The sequence below is a fragment of the Panthera leo genome, chromosome B3 (assembly GCF_018350215.1).
Source record: "Panthera leo isolate Ple1 chromosome B3, P.leo_Ple1_pat1.1, whole genome shotgun sequence".
NCBI lineage: Eukaryota > Metazoa > Chordata > Mammalia > Carnivora > Felidae > Panthera > Panthera leo.
The window spans coordinates 68,166,175-68,187,673 of NC_056684.1; the positions used below are offsets into that span (position 1 = coordinate 68,166,175).

Here is a 21,499-nt window from a genome sequence, read left to right on the forward strand (position 1 = left end):
TTTTCACAATAAGCATAAAGGCTATTTCCATAAACATAATAAACCATCCAGTAGAATTGAACCACATTTGTGATTTTAATCTGATTAGGGATTGGACTCTACGCAACTCCCCCAGCCTCCTCAGGGGCTGGTCCTTCCTTCCCCTACCAAATCCTCATTATTTTTTAATATCCTTCACATTACCACTGCTCAGAGATACCATCGAAGGAACACACTGTACTGAAACCCAAGCAACGGAAGGAGACGTTTGCTTGTCTGGTCCCCACAAACATGTCTGTCAAAAAAGAACGCGGCAAAGTGCCTGCTGATGAAAGACATTGTGATGGTGCCAAGCAATGTGGAAAAATCATCTGTTAGCATTTTGTTATTACGAACAACCTCTCCCAGAGGTGCTGCCAGCGCTAGTCAAAATTCAGGTTATCTGCTGTACAACTTGAGTAAGTCAACCTTTTCCAGGGACTCTTCCAAATTCTACATTCTAGGCTGGGGAAAGCTAGGCAATTCCCAGGGACTGCACAGAAGCACAATGAAGCGTCACCAGAAAAGTGCAGTCTGAGCAGACAGAAGGAAAGAAAATGGGGCTCGAGAACATCAAGCACCTCAAAGGGATGGAATTCAGGCCTTGCAGAGTGCTCACATAAGGTGAGAAGACAGTGGTTCTATGGCTTTGGATGTGGGCATCGTGGCTTTTCTGTTTTGTTTTTGAAGGCTGCACAGAAACTTCAATAATTCCCTGTGTGATGGACGTACACTTGTTACTATAAAAACAAGTCTCTATTAATAAAAAGAACGGCACTGGGCTTGATAAAATTCCCCAAAGTTAACAAGAGCTGGTTTGAATTAACTATTATCTATATATTTTTTGTTGTTGTTATCAGAAATAAATCACATCATGTTACAACTAAGAGGCCATCTCAGGGACACTCAGAAATATGAGGCACATCTGATACATCAATGTAATTAGAACTTGCTAGGAGGAATAAATAAAGAAAGTGGGCAGGAAACAGAGTAAAGAGCAATCAGAAGATAAAATAGCACTTAGGTTGACTTGGGAGTAAAACCCAACGCATGCAAAGGCTATAGAGCACCAGGTTAAATTATTCACGTGTCAAAATGGTGCTATCTCCAGTAACTATCTGCCATGCTGATGTTCGGTCAAGAGAGTGAGGGAAAAGAAACCAACATAAAATAAGTGAGCTAGACACCATGCAAGGTGCCTTAATTTAATCCTTGCAACTCTGTAGGGCAGACATTCTGGCGGATGTAATAACTTCTATAAGATCCCACACCTGGGAATGGTGACAGCCCAAAATTCATGCTCTTTCCATTTTGCCATTTCGAATTGATAGCAGCTAAACAACGGTATTTCATAACAGTTGTTTCAAACTGAAGAATAGCTGACACACAATGTTAGTTTCAGGTGTACAACACGGTGGTCCAACAACACTACTTGTGTCATGCTCACCACAAGTGTAGAGCTACCGTCTGTCACCATACAATGCTGACTACAATACCACTGACTATATTCCCTGTGCTATACCTTTCACCTGACTTATTTATTCCATAACTGGAGGCATGTACCTCCCACTCCCCTTCACCCATTTTACCCATCCCCCCCAAACCATTTCCCTCTGGTAACTACCAGTGTGTCCTCTGTATTTATGGGTTTGGGTTTTTTTGTTTTTCAGATTTTACACATAAGTAAAATCACATGGTATTTGTCTTTCGCAGACTTATTTCACGTAGCATAATACTCTCAAGGCCCATCCGTGTTGTCAAAAACGGCAAGACCTAGTTCTCTTTCTGTGGCTGTGTGTATATACACGTACACACCCCACATCTTCTTTATCCATTCATCTATTGATAGACACTTGGGCTGCCTCCATATCTTGGCTATTATAAATAATGCTGCAAGAAACATAGGAACATATATACCTTTTGAAGTTAGTGGGGGTTCTTTCTGGTATTTCTATTTTTAATTTTTTCCACATCCTCACGAACACTTGTTATTTGTTGTTTTTTTGATCCTTGTCATTCTGACTGGTGTGAGGTGATATTTTATTGTGGTATTGATTTGCATTTCCCTGCTGACTAGTGATGTCAAGGAACTTTTCACGTGTCTGCTGGCCATCTGTATGTCTTCTTTGGAGAAATGTCTATTCAGGTCTTCTGCCATTAAGTCAGACTATTTGGTGGTTGGGGGGGGGGGGGTTGGTGTTCTATTATAGAAGTTCTCTTTTTAAAAAAAAAAAAAGTTTATTTATTTTTGAGACAGAGAGCATGAGCAGGGGAGAGGCAGAGAGAGAGAGAATCCCAAGCAGGCCCTGTATCATCAGCACGGAGCCCGATGCAAGGCTATAAGTCATTAACTGCTAGATCATGACCTGAGCCAAAACCAAGAGTCGGATACTTAACCGACTGAGCCACCCGGGCACCCCTGTTTAAGTTCTTTATACATTTTTTCTGTTAACCCCTTATTGTATACATCATTTGCAAATATCTTCTCCAATTCAGGAGGCTGCCTTTTCTTTTTGTTGATAGTTTCTTTCACTGTGCAGTAGCTGTTTATTTAGGTGTAGTCCCAATGGTGCATTTTTGCTTTTGTTCCTCTTGCCTGAGGAGATATACCCAGAAAAATGCTAAGACCAATCTCTAAGAAATTATTGTCTGTGTTTTCTTTAACGGGTTTCACATTTGGGTCTTTAATCTATTTTGAATTTACTTCCGTGTATGCTATAAGAAATCGGTCCATTACATTAATTAATGACTAACACCATTACATACTATCTATGACTTATAATGCATTTGTATTATATTACATCTGAAATCATGGCAACAACCTGTGTCAAGGCTGGTACTGCAACAAGAGGGGCACAGAGACTTTAAGTAAATTGCCAACAAGATAGATTCAAATGCACACTGTTTCGCTCCAGAGCTTTTTTCACCTTATCCCAGATCCTCAGTTATTAATAATCCTTCCTGTTCAATATTCTGAAATTAGAATTCCAGTACAAAGCTAGAGATAATTTCTGATAAAAGATGTTTTCTTTAAAAAAAATTGGCCCTCCACGGGGTGCCTGGGTGGCTCAGTCTAGGTTAAGCATCCAACTTCAGCTCAGGTCATGATCTCTCAGTTTATGGGTTAGAGCCCCGCGTCGGGCTCTGTGCTGATGGCTCAGAGCCTGGAGCCTGCTTCAGATTCTATGTCTCCTTCTCTCTCTGCCCCTCCCCCGCTCAAGCTCTGTCTCTCAAAAATAAATAAATATTAAAATATTGGTCCTCCATCCTTTGGGAAAAGAACTGGAGTCACTGAGTAAATAATAAATCTGGAGTTTTTGATTCCTAGGTAAGTAGAGAGGAAAGTACTGGCCAAGGTTCACAAGATCTGGATTCTGCTCCTGGTTATCTCAGTCATTAGCTGCTTTTACTTTCAAATCTTCTACTTCCTGTAACCTTCATTTAAAATAAGAGGTTTAAAATACTTAATCAGTAAGATTTCCTTTAGTTCTAAAATGCTAATAATTTTCACACCCAATACTTAATCATATCTCTTCATCTTAAAACTTCCTAGACTACGGCTCTGCTCATGAAAGCTTGATAAAGACTTAAAGCACAATATTATATCTAAGCCATGTCTAAATATCTAAGGCACATAAAAAGAGAGTCCCAACTCTCATTATTAATGCAAACGTACACATGAGGTCAAACAGACTCATTACGGTAGTTTGAAAACATACCAGTGGCTCACTTGGTAGTTTAGATAAAGTTGTGCATTATTTTTGAAATCTGGTAGTTATTATGAGTATTCAGGAATATACCTGTACTTCAAAAATAATCTATTACAACTATGGATCATCATCTAAAGAAATAGTAGGGAAATAAAAGAGAAAAAGTTTTGAAAATCTGGACTGAGGTTCCTACCAGGGAAACAAAACAAAACAAAACAAAATTGCAGCCAGAGTGCTTTTGTGGAATAAAACGGGGGGGAAAAAAAAAATATCATTACTCCCAGGGGATTCTGGTAACATTTTATTTCTAAGTTATTAATATCACTAAAGGTAGTGTAAGTCACAGAATGAATATACCTTGGGATATCCATGATAATGATTTTCAGACTTCATTTTCACAAAAAGTAATTCTGAACCTAACGAGCAAAAACCCAAGACTGCACATTTTTAGGCCATGAGCTAACACACTAACTCCTCTATTAAGAGAGAAAACTTAGAGTTTTATGTTGTATTATTATTAGCATCACTGGAGCTACAGCTAGTCCAATAATTAATGTATGACCCATTGCAGAGTACATGTGAGCTTAGCAGCAACAGAAGGTAAATCCTGGTCCTCAATGCTGTGACAAACTGAGATTCTTCAAGTAATAACAACAATTACGTTACTATTTCTTTCTCAACTCATTCACTGTCTCTGAAGAGGCACCATCGTATGGCCATTGCTAACCTGTCCCATCATATTATTTGAGAAACTGTAAAGTGTAAGTGACCATAAAGTCAATTACATTTGCCTCACATACCCCCAAACTCTGTATTTTTTCCTTGAAGTGCAAAGTGGTATTATGGCACTTAAATAGCATTAATAAATGGGAGCCAAGTGAGGAGGGGCTATTTTTGAGTTCTGTGTGGTACTGTCAGTAAAGGTGACACTTATGCATAAACTCTGGGATTACGATTTAGAAAAAGCTTCCACATCTTCCCCAAAGTCCTAGCTCTCTGGAACCAAGAAGAGGTTCAGGGGAGTGATTGTGATAGATTCCTACTTATGAACTTACTCTTTGTAGTGGTGTTATATGAATCAGAGAGACTCAATAAGTCTTATCTCACTTATACCAAAGAGATGATCTACCATCTGGTATTCAAATAAGCTTTAACGAGCATCTATAATGTATCAGATCTTGTGAAAAGTGTCATAGAAATGACAATAATTAAGAGACAATCCATATTTTGAGAAACTTGCATTCTAGCTAAGAAGAGATCTGTAAGTTATTTACAATTTTCAAGATAGTTGAGCTGTATGGATTTTACATTATTATTATTATTATTATTATTATTATTATTATTATTATCACATGTCATGTTTTCCTTGAGAACCGAAGAAAACCAAGGACCACATCTGTTGATTTGTCCAGCAAAATTGTTCATGCTGCTTTTACTACCCAGGAACAAACCACTCCAGGTCCCAATACTTATAACTAACCTCCCTAAATATATTTTCAATGAGTGAGCAAGGAAGTATTTGGCTTCCCACCTTAACATTTTGAATAAATGACCAATGGTGTGTACCTAGGCCACAACCACCTTCTCTTTGCCACTTCAAGTCTTCCTAGGGATTAGTCACTTGATAAATCTGCCATTGAATGGATTTAAAATTATAGGCCAATCGACAAGGAAAACAAACAAGAGGGTTTACATGTTTTTCATTAAGATCTGGGCTCTGGCCTAGGACATGTCCTCTAAGGAAGCTAGGAAGGGAAAGGTCTTAAATTTCCAAAAATTGCTCACCCCAGCCAAAAGGCACACTCATTATACAAGATATAAGTTGAGATGCCAGAAAAGAGCTCACATAATTAAGAGTCGTCTTCATTCTCTAAGTAATGGACCCAAGGAGAAATATTTTCTACTATAATTGGAGAGGCTGGGTCAGGTAATGGAAAAAAACACTAAAATAGTGGTCACAGTGCCTGGATTAAGTTCAGCATAAGACTGCTGTTATGACCTTGAATTTCCTTCTTATCTCTGGCTATTTTCTTCATCTGTAAAATAAACAGGTCAAAAAAGATCAGGAGGCTTACAAACCAGGTGTCTAGGGATCCCCGAAGGTATCAGCACTTCTGCAAACACTTAGTTGTAATGTTATTTTAAAAGGATATTTAACCTAAAAACAACAGTGACTTTAAAAAATACATATAGTTATACAAAAACATATACCTTTCAATACTAACAGCATATCTAATACTAAGGTACTCGGTTTTGTTTGTGTTTTCTTTTTGGTTCTTCTGGCAATCTGGAAGACGAAGTGTTCCCTGACATGTTTCAGGGTCTATTTGGGTGTTTTGAAGACAAATTTCACTGATTAGGACAGGCATGAATCTACAGTGGTTTCTTTCTTTTTTAAAATTCAGGCTTGCACTTCTACGTGTAAATATAGTGCTGCAGCACACAGACACCGCATTCAATTAAGCACAGCCAAGGCTGAGGTTCATCTGCTCTGCAGGCCCCTCGTTTTCGGCAAAACAGTCTGGAGTGTGATAACAAGCATAGGAATGAGCAGAAAAATGGGTGGTTTTGGCATTTTATACTTAGTGCTTTTTGACAGAGTGATGTGTATGGTTGAAATAATTGCAGCCATTCTTAATTGCTATTAACTCAACTATAAAATTTTCCTATAGTTCACGTTTCAAACTTAGGGATTGTTTTGATTGAATTATAAGGGAAACCCTAGAATTATAAGGGAAAAATTTTTAACTGTTTCCATTTTTAACTATATGTTTTATAAAATGTGATTTTTATAATTTTCTTTTAGCAAAATAAAAAGTAATCAGACGCCATGGCTAATAGGAGACTCAAGATTTAAACTCTTAAATTCAAATTTCTGTGTATCAAAAAGCATCTTCATGAAAACATACGAGAATATCTTTATGACCTTGGGTTAGGCAGAATTTTTTTTTTTTTTAATTGAAGTATAATTAACATACAGTGTTATGTTAGTTTCAGGCATACAACATAGTGATTCAACAATTCTATGCATCACTCAGTGCTGTCTTAATAGAGTTCTTAAATATGCCAGACTTGTACCCAGAACATAAAAAAGAACTCCATTAAAACAAAAATTGAAATTAAAAAAACCTCCCCCTACGCTCCAAAATGGGTAAAAGAAGCAAACAGCTCATGAAAGAAGATATGTGAATAACATTTAAGCACATAAAAAGATGCTCAACATCCTTTAATCAAACCACCATGAGATACCACTACATATTTGTTGAAAGGAAGGGAGGGGGAGAGAGGAAATACTGAGGGCTGGGGAGGGTGAGGAGTAACTGGAACTCTCTGTTGGGTTGCCAGTGGGAATGTAAAATGGCCCAGCTACTTTAGAAAACAATTTGGCTGTGTCTTATAAAGCTAAATACACACTTGGCATGTGACCCAACAATCTCACTTCTAAGTATTTGCCCAAGTGAAATAAGACATGTTAACATGAAAATCTATACATATATGTTTATAGCAGTTTTATTAACAATCACCCATGATGGTTAATTTTGTGTGTCAACTTGACTGGGCCAGTGGGTACCCAGTTATTTGGGCCAACATTATTCGAGCTGTTACTTTGAGGGTGTTTTAATTATTTTAGTTTAGTCGACCCATTTATTTTGAGAGAGACAAAGAGTACAAGAGGGGGATGGGCATATTAAAAGAGAGACAGAGGCTCTGAAGTGGGCTCTGTGCTGACAGCAGAGAGCCTGATGTGGGGCTCTGATTCACTGAAGTCACAAAGGAACCCTCAAAGCCTGCCCTGGAGATCACAGCCTGAAGCAAGAAGTCAAAGCTTAACTGAGGGAGCCACCCAGGCACCCCCAGGCTGTTTTTAAAGGAGATTAACATTTCAATAAGTAGACTGAGTAAAGCAAAGGCTCTCCCTAATGGGATGGGTACCATCCTATCAGTTGAAGAAGTAAATGGAACAAAAAGGTTCATTGTCCTGCTAAGAAAAAACTCCTGCCTAACTGCCTTTGAACTGAGACACTGGCTTCTTCCTGCCTTGGGAGGGAATCATCAACACTCCCAGGGCTCAAGCCTGTCAGCCTTTAGCCTGTAACTATGGTACCTGCTCTCCTGGGTCTCCAGCATGCCAACTCACCCTGCAGATCTTGGGACTTGTCAGGCTCCATAACTGCACAAGCCATTCCTTAAAACAAATCTCTTTCTCTCTCTCTATATATATATATATACCTCCTACTAGTTCAATTTTTCTGGAGGACCCTAGTACATTGCCAAAATTGGAAGCCACTCAAATGTTCTTCAACTGGGAAAGAATAAACAAACAGTGATATGTTCACAAAGTAAATTCTAATTAGAAATAAAAAGGAAGGCACCTGGGTAGTTCAGTTGGTTGAGCATCTGACTTGATTTCAGCTCAGGTCATGATCCCAGGGTCATGGGATCAGGCCCCGCATCAGTCTCCATGCTGAACGTGGAGCCTACTTGGGATTCATTCATATTTTCTCTCTCTCTCTCTCTCTCTCTCTCTCTCTCTCTCTCTCTCTCTAACTCGACCCCTTTCCTTGCTTGCACTCTCTCAAATTAAAAATTAAAAAATAAATAAAAAGGAATGTACTATTGTTAGGTACAATAACATGGATAAATCTCAAAATGTGTTAAGAAAAGAAGCTGGACTCAAAAGGCTGCATACTATATGATTCCATTCATATGACATTCTGGGAAAGTCAAAGCTATAGGGACAGAAAAAATATGAATGGCTGCCAGGGGCTTGAGGTCAGGGGAGAGGATGTCTTCCAAGAGACACAGAGGAATTTTTTATGGTGATGGAATGTTCTATGTCTTGACTGTGGTTATGGTTACATGACTGCATGGGTTTGTCAAAACTCATACGCTAAAAAGGGTGATTTTTATAGTAAGTAAAATAATCTCAACAAAAAAAAGCATCTTACAGACTGACATTATATTAAGTAATATATATGCATTTATATACATTTAAGACTGGAAAATAAATATATACTAATAAAATGCCACTTATCAGTTGGACTTCCGAGCAAGATTTTGTCTGCGACAAAATTTCTCTTTCAAGAAAACACATTATTACAACAGACACAGGGTAAAATGAGTCCCAAAAGCATCTAAAAAAGTACCTAGAACAAAGATTCAGTTTCTGTAACATTAAAGTTATGTTACAAGAAAGGTTATTTCTCATGCTATATTTCTCATCATTGAATTTTCATGCCTGTGGCCCAGGCTCCAGAGCTTTCCCTGTCTAGGGCTGGGATGGGATTAGGGGTGACCACCTAAGACAGTACTACTACACTCACTCAGCATCGCTCTCACGTCACCACTATGTGACAACATGGCCAGGGAGTGAGAAATGACTACTAAGAGCTCAGAGTGCCAGGCAGGATGTTACATTGCCTTTAACACTGTGATGTCTCATTACTTTCCTTTTCTCAGTCTACTTTCTATCATATTATTCACGATGCGTCTGATTTTCTCATTGGAGTCGATCACCAAGTGCTTTCGAGGACACAAGGTGCTACTTCTCTACTTCTTTAAGTAAAAAGGACCTGACGACTTCCATTCCCAGGCCAACTTGAAGAGTTTTCTTTATTAGTGTTTTACTTAACAAGCCTGCAAAGCAAGGATCAGAGTATTAGGTTAAAAATGTGCTGTGGGTTGCAATAGTTTGATAGGTAGTGTCTCTGTGACTAGGGAAAAAAAAAAAAAAAACACTTATCAAAACCGTCTATTCCACGGAGCAATTAGAGCAGTTTCCTCTTATACTCAAAGGGTCTCCAAGATGCAGGGAGCCTATTAATCCATTGTGGTGTAGGCTGCAAATTCTGTTCAGTAAGAAGAGGATGACATTATCTGTCTTGCTTTCTATTTTTTCATGGAAAATGAAAGAAACTTGGAATAATGGATTCTGAACAAAGTAAGAAAGACTGAAAAATACTGCAGAGCTTATTTAATACTGGGTACAACTAATAGCAACAACTAATAGTGCATTGTCTGTTGGAAGCTACTAGCACAACCCATGTCTCTTGTGTATAGGTTGACATGTATGTTTAAAAGGTGGCCTTCGAGAAAGGGGTGAACACATATGGTTGAATAAAAGTCAATCTTTTTTTCTAAATAAAATGCATTAAGTAGGATCCAAGTACCCTGAGAATGTACATTTAAATAAACCAGAATTGTATCATTCAACAAAAAGCTGGGATATCACTTTTGCACAAGACATGATATGGTCTTCTCAAGCAATATTTTACATATTCATTGACAGGGACCCCTCTTGCTTTTTTCCCCTACCTAAAAAGTGCTCTAGTCCTTCTTCTCTCATCTGCCCACATCTCACATAAAAAAATGAGAATGCCTGCCTTAACCCTGCCCCCTCTTCAAGATATCTCCCATTATCTTCATTGACAAATGTTGCTCTAAAAGATTTGCAGTTACCTGCTGTCTGGATTTTTACCATACCCTTTGCGTAATTTCTCAAAACCCAGTCTAAGTCACCAGCATTTTACTGAAAAGGGTCACAAAAATCACATTTAATGGCTCCCTTAGTTACCCGATTTGGTGAATTCTTCCTCATTCTCCTTTGGGACTCTGCAGCTGAACTTCAAAAGGGCCCTTTTTGTTTTCGTTGATAGTATACACCCTGGTCCTCTTCCTACTTTGCAATTACTCTGCCTAGTGCTACCTTCCCTTCCTCCATCTTCCAAATACTTCAGCTACATCAAGTTAAGAGGATTCACAGTTTTGTCTCCCGTGTTCGCTGATGTATTCCTAGAATCAGGAGTAGCACCTGGCCTGTAAAGGCATTCAGATAGTTGTGGAATAAATGAATTTCCCAATGTTCCTAGCCAACTCTTACAAGTCCCAAGGCTACTGTGCCTGGGACTATTGCAATTCAGTTAGCACAGGGAAGAGAAAGGGGAAAGGACTGCTGAGGAATGACATGCAAGTCAAGGGGTAAAAGCCCTGGATTTGTGTGATTACTGCTATTAGCTCTTACTTAGGTCCTAGCTGATAAGGGCATAGCTGATGTGAAACCATGTTCCTTCCAACAAGCTTCGTGAAATTCTAGCGTTCGTTAAGTCCAAAGTTACATCCAGATCTCCATCCAGATCTGGTTAATTTTATCTTATTCAGTGGACCTCCACACTGAGTTACTTTACAATATGCACAGGGCCTAGATGAGAGTTGACAAATTGACCCCAAATTAGTCAAAATGAGTATTCTACACCAAAGACAGCAATAATGCCATCATTTTGAATATACACACTTTTATTGGTGTGAATTTGTAGGGTTCCAAATATATTTACATTTTAAAATCACTGAGGAAGTCACAAATATGAGTTATGCCAGGTGTATTCAAGTGTTATGACTTATTTTCCAACCTTCCTTCACTGGGACAGTTGCCAAAGTGATTGGAAAGGGGATCATGGATGCCTTGGTCGACGAAACACCTTAAAACAGCACTTGTAACACTGTGGGTAGTAAGTTTATTCTTCTTGGTGGCTAGGCTCTTTCTGAGTTTCTGTATACAAGCAATCAAGTTTGTCAAACACGTCCAGTTATAGATCTATCTAGGAAGGGACATACATGTTTCTAGAGTTGTGCCTGCTTCATTTAGAATACGTGTGGCTGAGGATGTACGTAGATTGACAGGGTGTAAGTGACCAGGTGCATCTGTAGTACCTATTCTTGAAAACAGAGGGACCTAGAATAGTGGTCATTTTGAATAACCAGGAATTTTAAAACTCCACAAAGAAGGTCCTCTGACCACAGGGCGTCACTACGTATCATTTTAGAAATAGTTTTGGCAAAGTATCACAATGATTTATTTGAGTTCACAAAGATCTGATGTAACATTTAAAAACAGATCTCTTTGTGTAAACATGGATTAAGAAAAATGTAAATCCCCCATGTAGGTTTATTTTTTTAATAAGAACTTTAATTTTATATTTATAAATCTAGGGTACTCAGTGCCTTTAACAGTGAAGATAATAAATGGAATTTGGCAGAACATTTATTCTGATTAGTAGATGTTTAATGACACTTGGAACATCAAGATGCATGTTAAATTATGCTCAAGTATGATGCGCACAATAACTTGGAAAAGATCAGATCTCATTTTGACTTGATTCTCTTCCCCTGGAATATAGACAAGCCACATTCTCATTTTCCTCTTGCACTAACCACCACCCCCCCCCCCCCCACCGGCACACAAACTTAGATTAAACTCTGTTACTTTTGATTGATATTCACCTCCATAATTTGTGCTTTTTGCAAGGATAATTGTTAAAAGAATTACATTTTTCAGCTTTCCAGTAATTGGAAGATATGAATTTAAATCATGATTATTATTTCCTAAGTGACCAAACATTGAACAGAACTCATGAAGTGTTTTGAAACTAAATGTTTAACTATTCTATGCAAAGTTTAAATGCCATTTCAAATTTAGTTTGACAGGGGGTTGAAAAGGCTCTAGTTTTCTCTCTAACAATTTTTCTATTTTAAATGTTTCGGCTGCACATAATAAGAATGTGAAAAAGACAGGGCACCATTACCTGAAAACTCATATATAATTTCTTCACAAGTCATTCATTCAAAAGTTAGTACCTAAATACACAGGTTAACGGTGATACAGGGCCAGCTATAGAATGTCTGTTGAACTACAGGAGTGCCGTAGAGTTCTATACCAACATCATGCCACGGTCCAGTGGAATGTGTCCATCAGCTACAAGATCTTATACCTGCCAGTTTTGTGCCATGCACCCTTCATGGAAAACTGAACCAGCTCAAGCAGCCACAGCAGTCACCCATTCTAAATAACCACAAACTACTTACGCTGCAATATTTAGATCACTAGGAATCACAATGTTGGACCATCACCTTGCCCTCACTGTACATCAGAGCAGTAGAAAGCTTTCTGACTGCACGCCCTTGAATACAGTATCAATACACATACAAAACAGATTAGAATGGGTGAGGCTTTTGAAAGAAAGGAATTTTGATTTCTTATAAAGATGGACCTGAAGATTATTTTTCTTGGTCCAAAGTTACCTTGTTAAAACATCCCGCAATCTCAAGTATCATTGCCACATATAAAAGCAAATGCCTATTTCCTTCTCAAGTCACTTTCTTTTATTTTTCTTTCATATGCTTTTCATATTTTCACATCAAAGTAACACAGGTAAGAACAAAAGTATAGAATTAAACCCAAACATGATGCATCAGTGAGGAAAACACTCAACAGTCCAATACTAAAAGTTGGAGTTTATAAAGGAGGAAACATTTGTCTTCTGTTTTTAAAGCTAATTTGGTTTTAAAAGCTAATTTTTGGGGGGGGGGGGGCTTTGCTATGCAAAACCCTCCAGCCACATTCACGGCTTCTTAATACTTTAAAAAATCTTTTGTTAGCAGTGGTATTTGGTTGCAGACTGCAGGGAAAAAAATGTAAAATCACTCCAAGAGATCTCCTTCATAGCTGGCATCCTCTGTCTTTACCTTTAAAAAAAAAAAAAAAAATAGTGGAATAGGTTGCTAACGAGCAAGAAGTGAGTGATAGTCCAGTGTTTGAGTCTAGGTCACAACAGAGTCAATATGGGCACTGATCTATATCTCACAAATCTAGAAAATCTCATCTGAGAGTTATAAATGAATCTCGGAAGCTCTATTTATAAATTCCAGATGCAATTTAAAATCTTGCAGAGATACAGAGGGAAGAAAAGAGGAGGGGGGAAAGTATTAACCTTCTGACCTTAAAAGGTGATGGGAAGGCAAAGGGTTGAAACTGAATTAAATATTTGGAATAGGTGGCCTTATTTTCCTCTAATGGATTTGCACATTCTTAAAAGAACCGTGTTTAATTTTGTTTGTATGTCTACAGTTTTTGGTTTTAAACATTTTATGTTAAACCTCAGCATACCCTAAGTATCACACACCATTTCTGTGCTGCATGATGGTCTTCCTGTCCACCACTTAAATCGCAGTTGACACTTTCTCCACCTTCGGCAGAGCAGTCTCCACATGGCTAAAGAGATAGAGCACTGGACTGCGTGGGAGAAGACCTCACCTCTAGTCAAGGTCATTCTATCAGCTGCTGGCATGGGCTTGGGCCCTTTAACCGCTAAGGAGGGGTAACTAGAAGGTGAATGTCAATCGGTGGTCAACTTCGCTGGCTGTAAGGAGCCCTGTCCTGCTGGGAGCAAGTCGCCTCCCTTAGGGGCACTGAGGAAGAAAAGACTGAGAACCATTAAACTCGATTTGAAGATCAGCTCTTTTTTAGTCTTTGGTTCCTCATCTGTAAAATCAAAGGGTTTAAAAATTACCCCACATTCAAATGAATCCAAGTTGATTTCACCTAAACTAATATAAATGATCACTCACTGTAAGTTACCTCAACATGTACGATCTGATAAATGGACATCTAAGACCATGAGAAACAAGTAGTACTCTCCCCGTAGAAAACCATAAATTGTCAAAACTATTTTTTAAAAATATTCCAAGAACATAGTTTTTCTAGTCTAATTCCCCCATGTTTCTAAATGTGAAAAATACTGCCAAAGTGCACAATCACTTTGGTTTAAAGCAAGTTTCCATTATAGAGGAAGAAAAAGGGAAAAACCAACCAGTGGTTAATATATGCATTAATGTGTGTGTCACTGTGAGAGAAAATTCATCTGTTTGCTAGTTATTGAAGGTTTATGTCCATCTTATGCTCAGCACTGGGGGTGAAAGAAAAGGGTAATACCTACTCTTATGATTGTAATATGAGAAAAAGTCTTGCTAAGTGCCTGAGTCAGGTATAAAGAGCCAAGGTTTCAGACCAGGGAGTCTTGGGAAATCAAGAGATGGTTTCATATATGATGAGGAACCCTTGTTGGGTCACAAAAGATTGGCAAAGGTAGAGCAGCAGATTATGAATAATCCAAGTGAAAGAAAAAGGTAGGTGGAAAAGTATAGGGAAATAGGGGAAGAAAAGACTAGTTAGAAGTTCGAATCTGATTGTAGAAGGTCTTAATACTACACTAAGGACTTTGTTTTTTTTTTTGTTTTTTTTTTTTTTTATTTTATTTTTTAATATATGAAATTTACTGTCAAATTGGTTTCCATACAACACCCAGTGCTCATCCCAAAAGGTGCCCTCCTCAATACCCATCACCCACCCTACACTAAGGACTTTGAACTGAATTTGATAGGCAATAGAGACCCACTAAAGGTGGGTAAGAGAGAGAAACAAGAATCTCTAAGCAATTTATGACATGGCTTAAATATAGGCAAGACATGACAAGACAGCAGCAGAGTGCCAAGAACAAGTATATATAAGGGACCATGGAGCTAAAATGATCATAATTTGGCAATCACCTCAATACAGAAGCTAAGGGTGAAGTTGCCAAAGATGCCTGAGATTTTTGGCCTGGACTTTTACTCTTAGGAGAACAGTGGAACCTTAAACACACAGGGAAGCCCAGAAAAGACTGTTTTGTGTTGTGTTTATATTGGGTGGGAGAAGAGTCAGAAGGAGACAAGTAGACAAGTCTTTTCAACCCTGGGATTATAAGAATTTTTAATGCTCTGGCTTCAGAAATTTTAAATTTGAGATACTGAAAACAGTTCCCAGTGTAGATTTTCCAGCAAAAACTAGAACTTTTCCTGGAGCTGGACCTCAGGAAAAACATTTGAATCCAAATAAATAGCTCTGAAGAGCCTTTACCCAGAGGTAAATTTTTGCAGCAATCAATGAAATCTTTAAGAGACAACACACGGAGAGTCAGAAAACCAAAGGCCACCTTTTGTAGGGTCACATTTGGGAGAGCCGTGGAGGCAGGGGTAGGGCAGAAACAAAGAAGATGGAGAGGCGCACTCAAAGGAGGAGGAAAAATGAGAAGTCAGCATCCTAGATGTCAAAAGAGTAGATCTGAGAAGGATTTCAACACTGATACTCGGTCTAGACCCCAAGCCAATGAAGACCAATAGGGGAGAAACAGCATGTGATAATTACTTCTTCCGCAGTCTCAGTTGTTTCTGTACAGAGGTAACGAAAGGCAAGTGGTAGAATTGGCCACATGTGGCTAATGTTTGAGAATTTTGCCAGTAAGAGGAGGGACAGAAGCTCAAAGAAGCAGTACCATCAAGGGGCACCCAGGTGGCTTAGTCGGTTAAGTGTCTGACTCTTGATTTCAGCTCAGGTCAGGATCCCAGGGTCATGGGAATGACCCCCGTATCAGGGTTCTCACTCTCTCTCTCTCTCTCTCTCTCTCTCTCTCTCTCTGCACCTTCCTCACTCACACACACACACACTCTCTCTCTCTCTCTCTCTCTCTCTCTCTCAAAATAAATAAATAAATAAATAAACAAACAAACAAACATTAAGAAAAGAAAGAAGACGCAGTGCCATCAAGAGAAGGGATTTTAAAGCAAAGGAGAGCGGAATTTTATTATGAGAAATGGGAGAAGTCACCTGCCAAAAGGAGAATGAAGAATGAGAAAAAATGCAGAAGGGGTGGTGGAAGAGGATATCAAAGAGATCCGGTGGCAAAATATTGGGAGCTTTTCTTTCCTTTCCTATGCATGGGAGGCCAAAGTTGAAAACAAAGCAAAGAAATAAAGGTGTTAATAGTCTATAGACAAAGGCACTCATTCTTTTTTATGTTCTTCTTGTCTTAAAAGAAATGCCACCTCCCCTTTTCCCCAGAGCTAATTCCACCTCCTGGGTCTCTGATTTCACCCTTTTGTGTGTTCTCCAGGAACATTTTCTTCATTTGTTCCTCTCCGGCTGGCTCTCCCCTTTACCTACTCAGGTCTCCTGCTGAAAATGCAGGACTACTCAGGCTGGTTCCATGCATAATCTCTGCCTAGTGCATAGCCATTCTCCTCACTAGATAGCAAATTCACAAACATTAGCCTATGTGATCCAAATAATCCTGTGGTGAAGATGGGATCCCAAACCACAATCATAGGAGGTGTCAGCTAGGACTCAAGACTGGGTCTTCTGACTGTCAAGCCTTGTGTTCTTTCTCCTATGCAGACCTGTCTCCAGATATGTGTCAAGATGCCGGCAGTAGACTCTGTTTCTGTCTAAACATTACAAAGTACCTGGCTCCCTGTCAGAGTCCAAACTTTAAATGGCTGAAATAGCTTGATAGATTGTGTGAAAATTTTATGGTCCTTCCGTCAGACACCATAATTTACTATCACATAATACACAGAAGAATCAAAAGAAACCATCCCACAAGGGCAAACAATGTGGAGGCAGTGGCCCTTTGACACTCTAAGGCCACAGGCATTAAATGGATCCAATAAGAAAGCTGCTTCTATGAGCGAGAGAACAACCTCTTGATCTTGCAAAATGTTTTTGGACACCTAAAGGCTCTTTTATTACTGAGGCTGATTAAAATGAAAAGCTTAAACGACTAAAATGTTCTTTTTGATGAGTTTTTGCCATGAACCTTGGACCCTGTAGTCCAGTGGGAGTGGAGCCCTTTGATCCTGGGCACTCACATAAATTCTGAGCCATAAAACAACATTGGATTTGATTTTACTAGTGTGGCTGATGTTGCCAGATTTGTAACGCAATCTTGTTTTCTCCCCTCCTCATTTTTGGGTCCATCCACCATTATTTTATAGCCAAAGGAAAGGAGTTTCCATTTGTTTTTGGCAATCAAGCTTCAAGACTGAGCCATTGCTCTATAGGGTGCTGGAATTCCAGAAAAAAAAATTATACTCTAGTATAGTCACCAACACTGGATTCACTGTTATTTTACATGCTGAAAATATCAAACATAAAACCCTTTTTCTGGATGAAAATACTTACAGATTGTCACTACTTAGAGTTAGAACATGATGTGGCTGAGAACTATCATACAAGTCTGAAGCAGGAAACATATCAGATTTAGTGTTCATAGATTTCTAGCGAGACTAATTGAAAACTAATTTAAAAAAATCAAAAGACCTCAGATTATTAATGAGTGGCAGACCCTATCTTAGCTTTCAAATTTCATCTACCTAAAAATAAATAAATAAATAAATAAAAATTAAATTAAAAAAAACTGCTATCAGTAGGAGAAGGAAATATTTAATGAGACACTTAGCAAAGGACATGCAATAAATATAATTCAGGTGTTTAATTCACTTCCTTTCCTAATCTTCTAATCATTTTCCTATGTATCTGTACCACGATATTCCTGTAACTTCTAATACCAGAAATGAAAGTTTTACTGTAAAAGGCCTATGAGGGAAGAAAAATGCAAATAGTTTTACAGAGACCTGTATTACAGAGACCAGATGATCAACACTGGGTCACAACTGTTCATTTTTTATGGAGTGAAACATCAGTTGAGGCTCAATCAGAAAGATCAAGGATATGTTTAGTTTATTCACTACACCAGAGAACACTAAGTTGGATAACTTTTCAGTAATTTTTCATGGCTTGCCTGAAACCTGCAAAGTTGTCCACCAGGATAATTCTGTAAGCGACATGGGGTACAAGTGTCATGATAGGGCTCGATAATTCTAATTTGAAAAGAGTTATCACAGAATACATGCATCACTATTCTACAGGCAGTGCCTCATGACATTTTCAGCTATAGTTTCTCAATCCCTGCCTGAGGCTCCAGTGAACATTTCAGAGTATGGTCCAGCCAGAGGATTATAATTCCAACACACATTCATCTCTTTGCATGTATGAATATGCTAGATTAAGCATAAATAAATTTGCTGTTTTAAAAATAAGTCAAAATAGGTCAAATACCAGCAGTCTCGTATGGTTCACTTACAAACCTCATCCAAATTTGAGGAAAAAAACTATTCTATGTTTTATCAATTAATATTTTATAAGAATTATATCTCTTTGCAGCAGATAGGAGTCATGCCATATTATTAATATCATTATTAACACACAGAATTATATTATACAGATACCCACAACAGCTTCCAGAGTATAAGAAATTGTCGCCTATTTGCAGAGAAAATTAATTGTCTTGGTGCGGTACATACATTCAGTTACGATGAGAGAAGGGTAGGCAGAATCGAACAAAGAATTTTCTCATTTCATGCTTGAAAGCATAGTATTACTATCAGCACCTTCTTCCTCCCTATTATTTACTTACTCAGAAAATATCTACTGTGTACTTACAATGTTCAAGTAGTGGTCTAGGAACCCAAGGGAGAATCAAGTTGTACAGACAATTACAGGGAAGGAACAATGGCCATCACAGTAGCTCCAGCTTTAGCAGAAGCAACAATCAGCACTGGAGGAAGATAGATGCTTAATCAGAGGGCGTGAATTTTCTCTCTCACCTTAGGCCAAGCCACTCTACCTGCAGGCCAGCAACACTTGCCAACTCTCCTCTCCACTCTCCCTCTGGTTCCCCTACTATCTACCCTCTACAGCAGCAGCCTAGGAATGAGAGGGTCTTTTGAACATGCAGCTCTTTTCATGTCTCACATTTCCCTGCTCAGAATTAGTGGATTCTCAGTGTTCTGAGGGTAAAATCAGAAAACCTTAAAGGTCAACAAGGCCCTTCTAGAATATTGCCTCTTGCCCTCCTCTGTGGCAGTGCTTTTCAAAGTGTGGTCCACGATCTGTTAGTGGGAAAGAATCCATTTATTCTTTATCACCAGCACTTTTTTTTAAATACAAGAGAGTTAAATATATCGGAATAAGTTCACATGAAATGAGTTCTGTTTAATAGAACCCTTATTTCTCACACATACACAAATACATAATATGGGTTTTGATGTACAATTCATTGCTTATTCCAGGATGCAGTTTATAAAGCTTGAAAACCACTACTCTAGACCTTTATCCCCAGACTTTCTCCTCCGTCCAGTCACACTGGCTTCATAGTCCAACCTTTGCTTAAATGTTACTTCCTAAAAGAACCCTTCCCTGACCTCAAATCGAAGTTGTATCCTATCAATAGCATCTTATTCTGTGTTTCTCTCCACAGAAATATTATATTTACTTTATATTTACCAATCATTTTATCAATAGCTGTCTCTCTGACTGGACTACAAGCTCCAATAGAGTAGAAACTATGTCTGTTCTGTTTCTTCCAGCATCCAGCACAGTACCTGACACCCAATAGGCACTTAATATTTAGTGAAGGACAGAAAGACCTCTAATTTCCTCTTAATGATTCCATTTGATGACACACAGATGATCAATTTCATAAGGCACACAAACACATCACATATTGCTTCTGTAAGTACACTGAGCATCATGCGTATGAGTACAGACCTATATGCACTTATCTGTGCCTGTTGTTTTGAGATGTAAACTAAGAGCAACAGAATTCATGTGGTTAAAGCAAAGTTCTGAATGGAAAGCTGTTTCAATACAAAGAAAATCTACTGAGAGCTTTATTAAGAGAAAAAGGGTCAAGCTGACCTCCAGTGGTAAGATTGGGGAATGGCTTTTAAAAAAAAATTGTAAAATACCCGGATTACCTATCACACAAACCCATATATCTATGCAACATACCTTTAAATTGTGTTTTATATATGTCTGCAACAGATAGGGGCCATACCATGCAAAATATTAGAACAAAGTATGCAGAAGTGTATTATAGAAACACCTACAGCAGCTTCTAGAGACAGTATAAAAACAAAGGCCACTCATTTATGGCAGTCAGGAAATCTGAGACTTGATAATTCTCTTAGTTGAGATCTAAGATATGAAGTTCTCAAATTCCATTAACAGCAGATAGTATAAAGATGCTAACACTCACATAGTCCTTCCCTTCATTAGTTTCTGGGTAACGTTACATACTTATTTTAGGCTGTCTGTTGTGATTTAGTCTTTATGGAATAAATTCTATTTTTCTAACTAGATAGTAAATCCTCTGAGTAAAGAATTTACTTTGTTAGATAAAATAATACAAAGATTGCAGGAAGTAGAAAGTCTGGCATACAGTAAATGTTAGCTGCTATTGTTATTATTAAACAATGTTTTATACCTAGCACATCTCTTATATTTGACAGGTGCTCAATTAGTATTTGATTATAAAAAGCAGAATTACATATATGAAATTATATTTTAGGAAGTGCTTATCTTTATAGCAAAACAATTCTGAAATGCAACATCTTACTTAGGCTCCCCCAAATCTGTGCTGTAACTCTCGGGGTGGTTTTATGTATTCTGTAAACATCAATACTTCCATTAAAAGGAGGTCATAGAAATGAGAGCATCATAGTTCTATGGCAAAAATATTAAAAGCAATGCTCTTTGGAACATTAGGTATAACATTAATCACATAATGCTTTTATTTTACATAGGTACAGGGTTTGTACTGAAAGAAGTTTATCACCAGAAAATAAACTTCAACAGCCACTGACTTAAACCAAGCATGCTGGTCATGAGAACGAATATAATAGTTATCATTTATTGGCCGTCTACTGTATGCCAGTGTAGCTCCAGTCCCATACCTATCACAACACTGGCACAAAGCATACACATCAACCAAGTTACAATATCATCACAACCTCCTTTCAATGAAAAAACTGAAGCTCAGAAAGCTTTAGGTAATTTGTTCAAAACAACACATCACTATGGTAGTGAAGCTACGATTCAAACTCAAGGAAGATTCCACATCTGGGTTTCCTATCCAGCTGTCCTGCCTGGAATTATGTTGCATTTCATTGAACACATGGTTATTTGACTTCACTATACAAATTCATTCTTCAGCAGGTTCTGCTCCTAAGGCCCGCCACTCTTAAGGACTGATATTCAATCCAAGGACAGACAGATCAAAGCC

The 21,499-nt window shown here is 38.2% G+C and overlaps 1 protein-coding gene across 12 annotated transcripts in view; it reads right to left on the reverse strand.

The window, feature by feature from the left end:
* FMN1 (formin 1) overlaps positions 1 to 21,499 on the reverse strand; it is a 432,271-nt gene that overhangs the window by 211,040 nt on the left and 199,732 nt on the right. Inside the window, exon 7 of one of the 12 annotated variants that reach the window (XM_042942509.1) lies at positions 13,173 to 13,247. The exons of the other annotated variants lie outside the window; for them this stretch is intronic. Coding sequence (XP_042798443.1) covers positions 13,203 to 13,247 — 45 coding nt within the window. The 3' untranslated portion in view covers positions 13,173 to 13,202. Of the gene's footprint in view, positions 1 to 13,172; positions 13,248 to 21,499 lie in introns of those variants that run through there. 12 annotated transcript variants of the gene reach the window in all.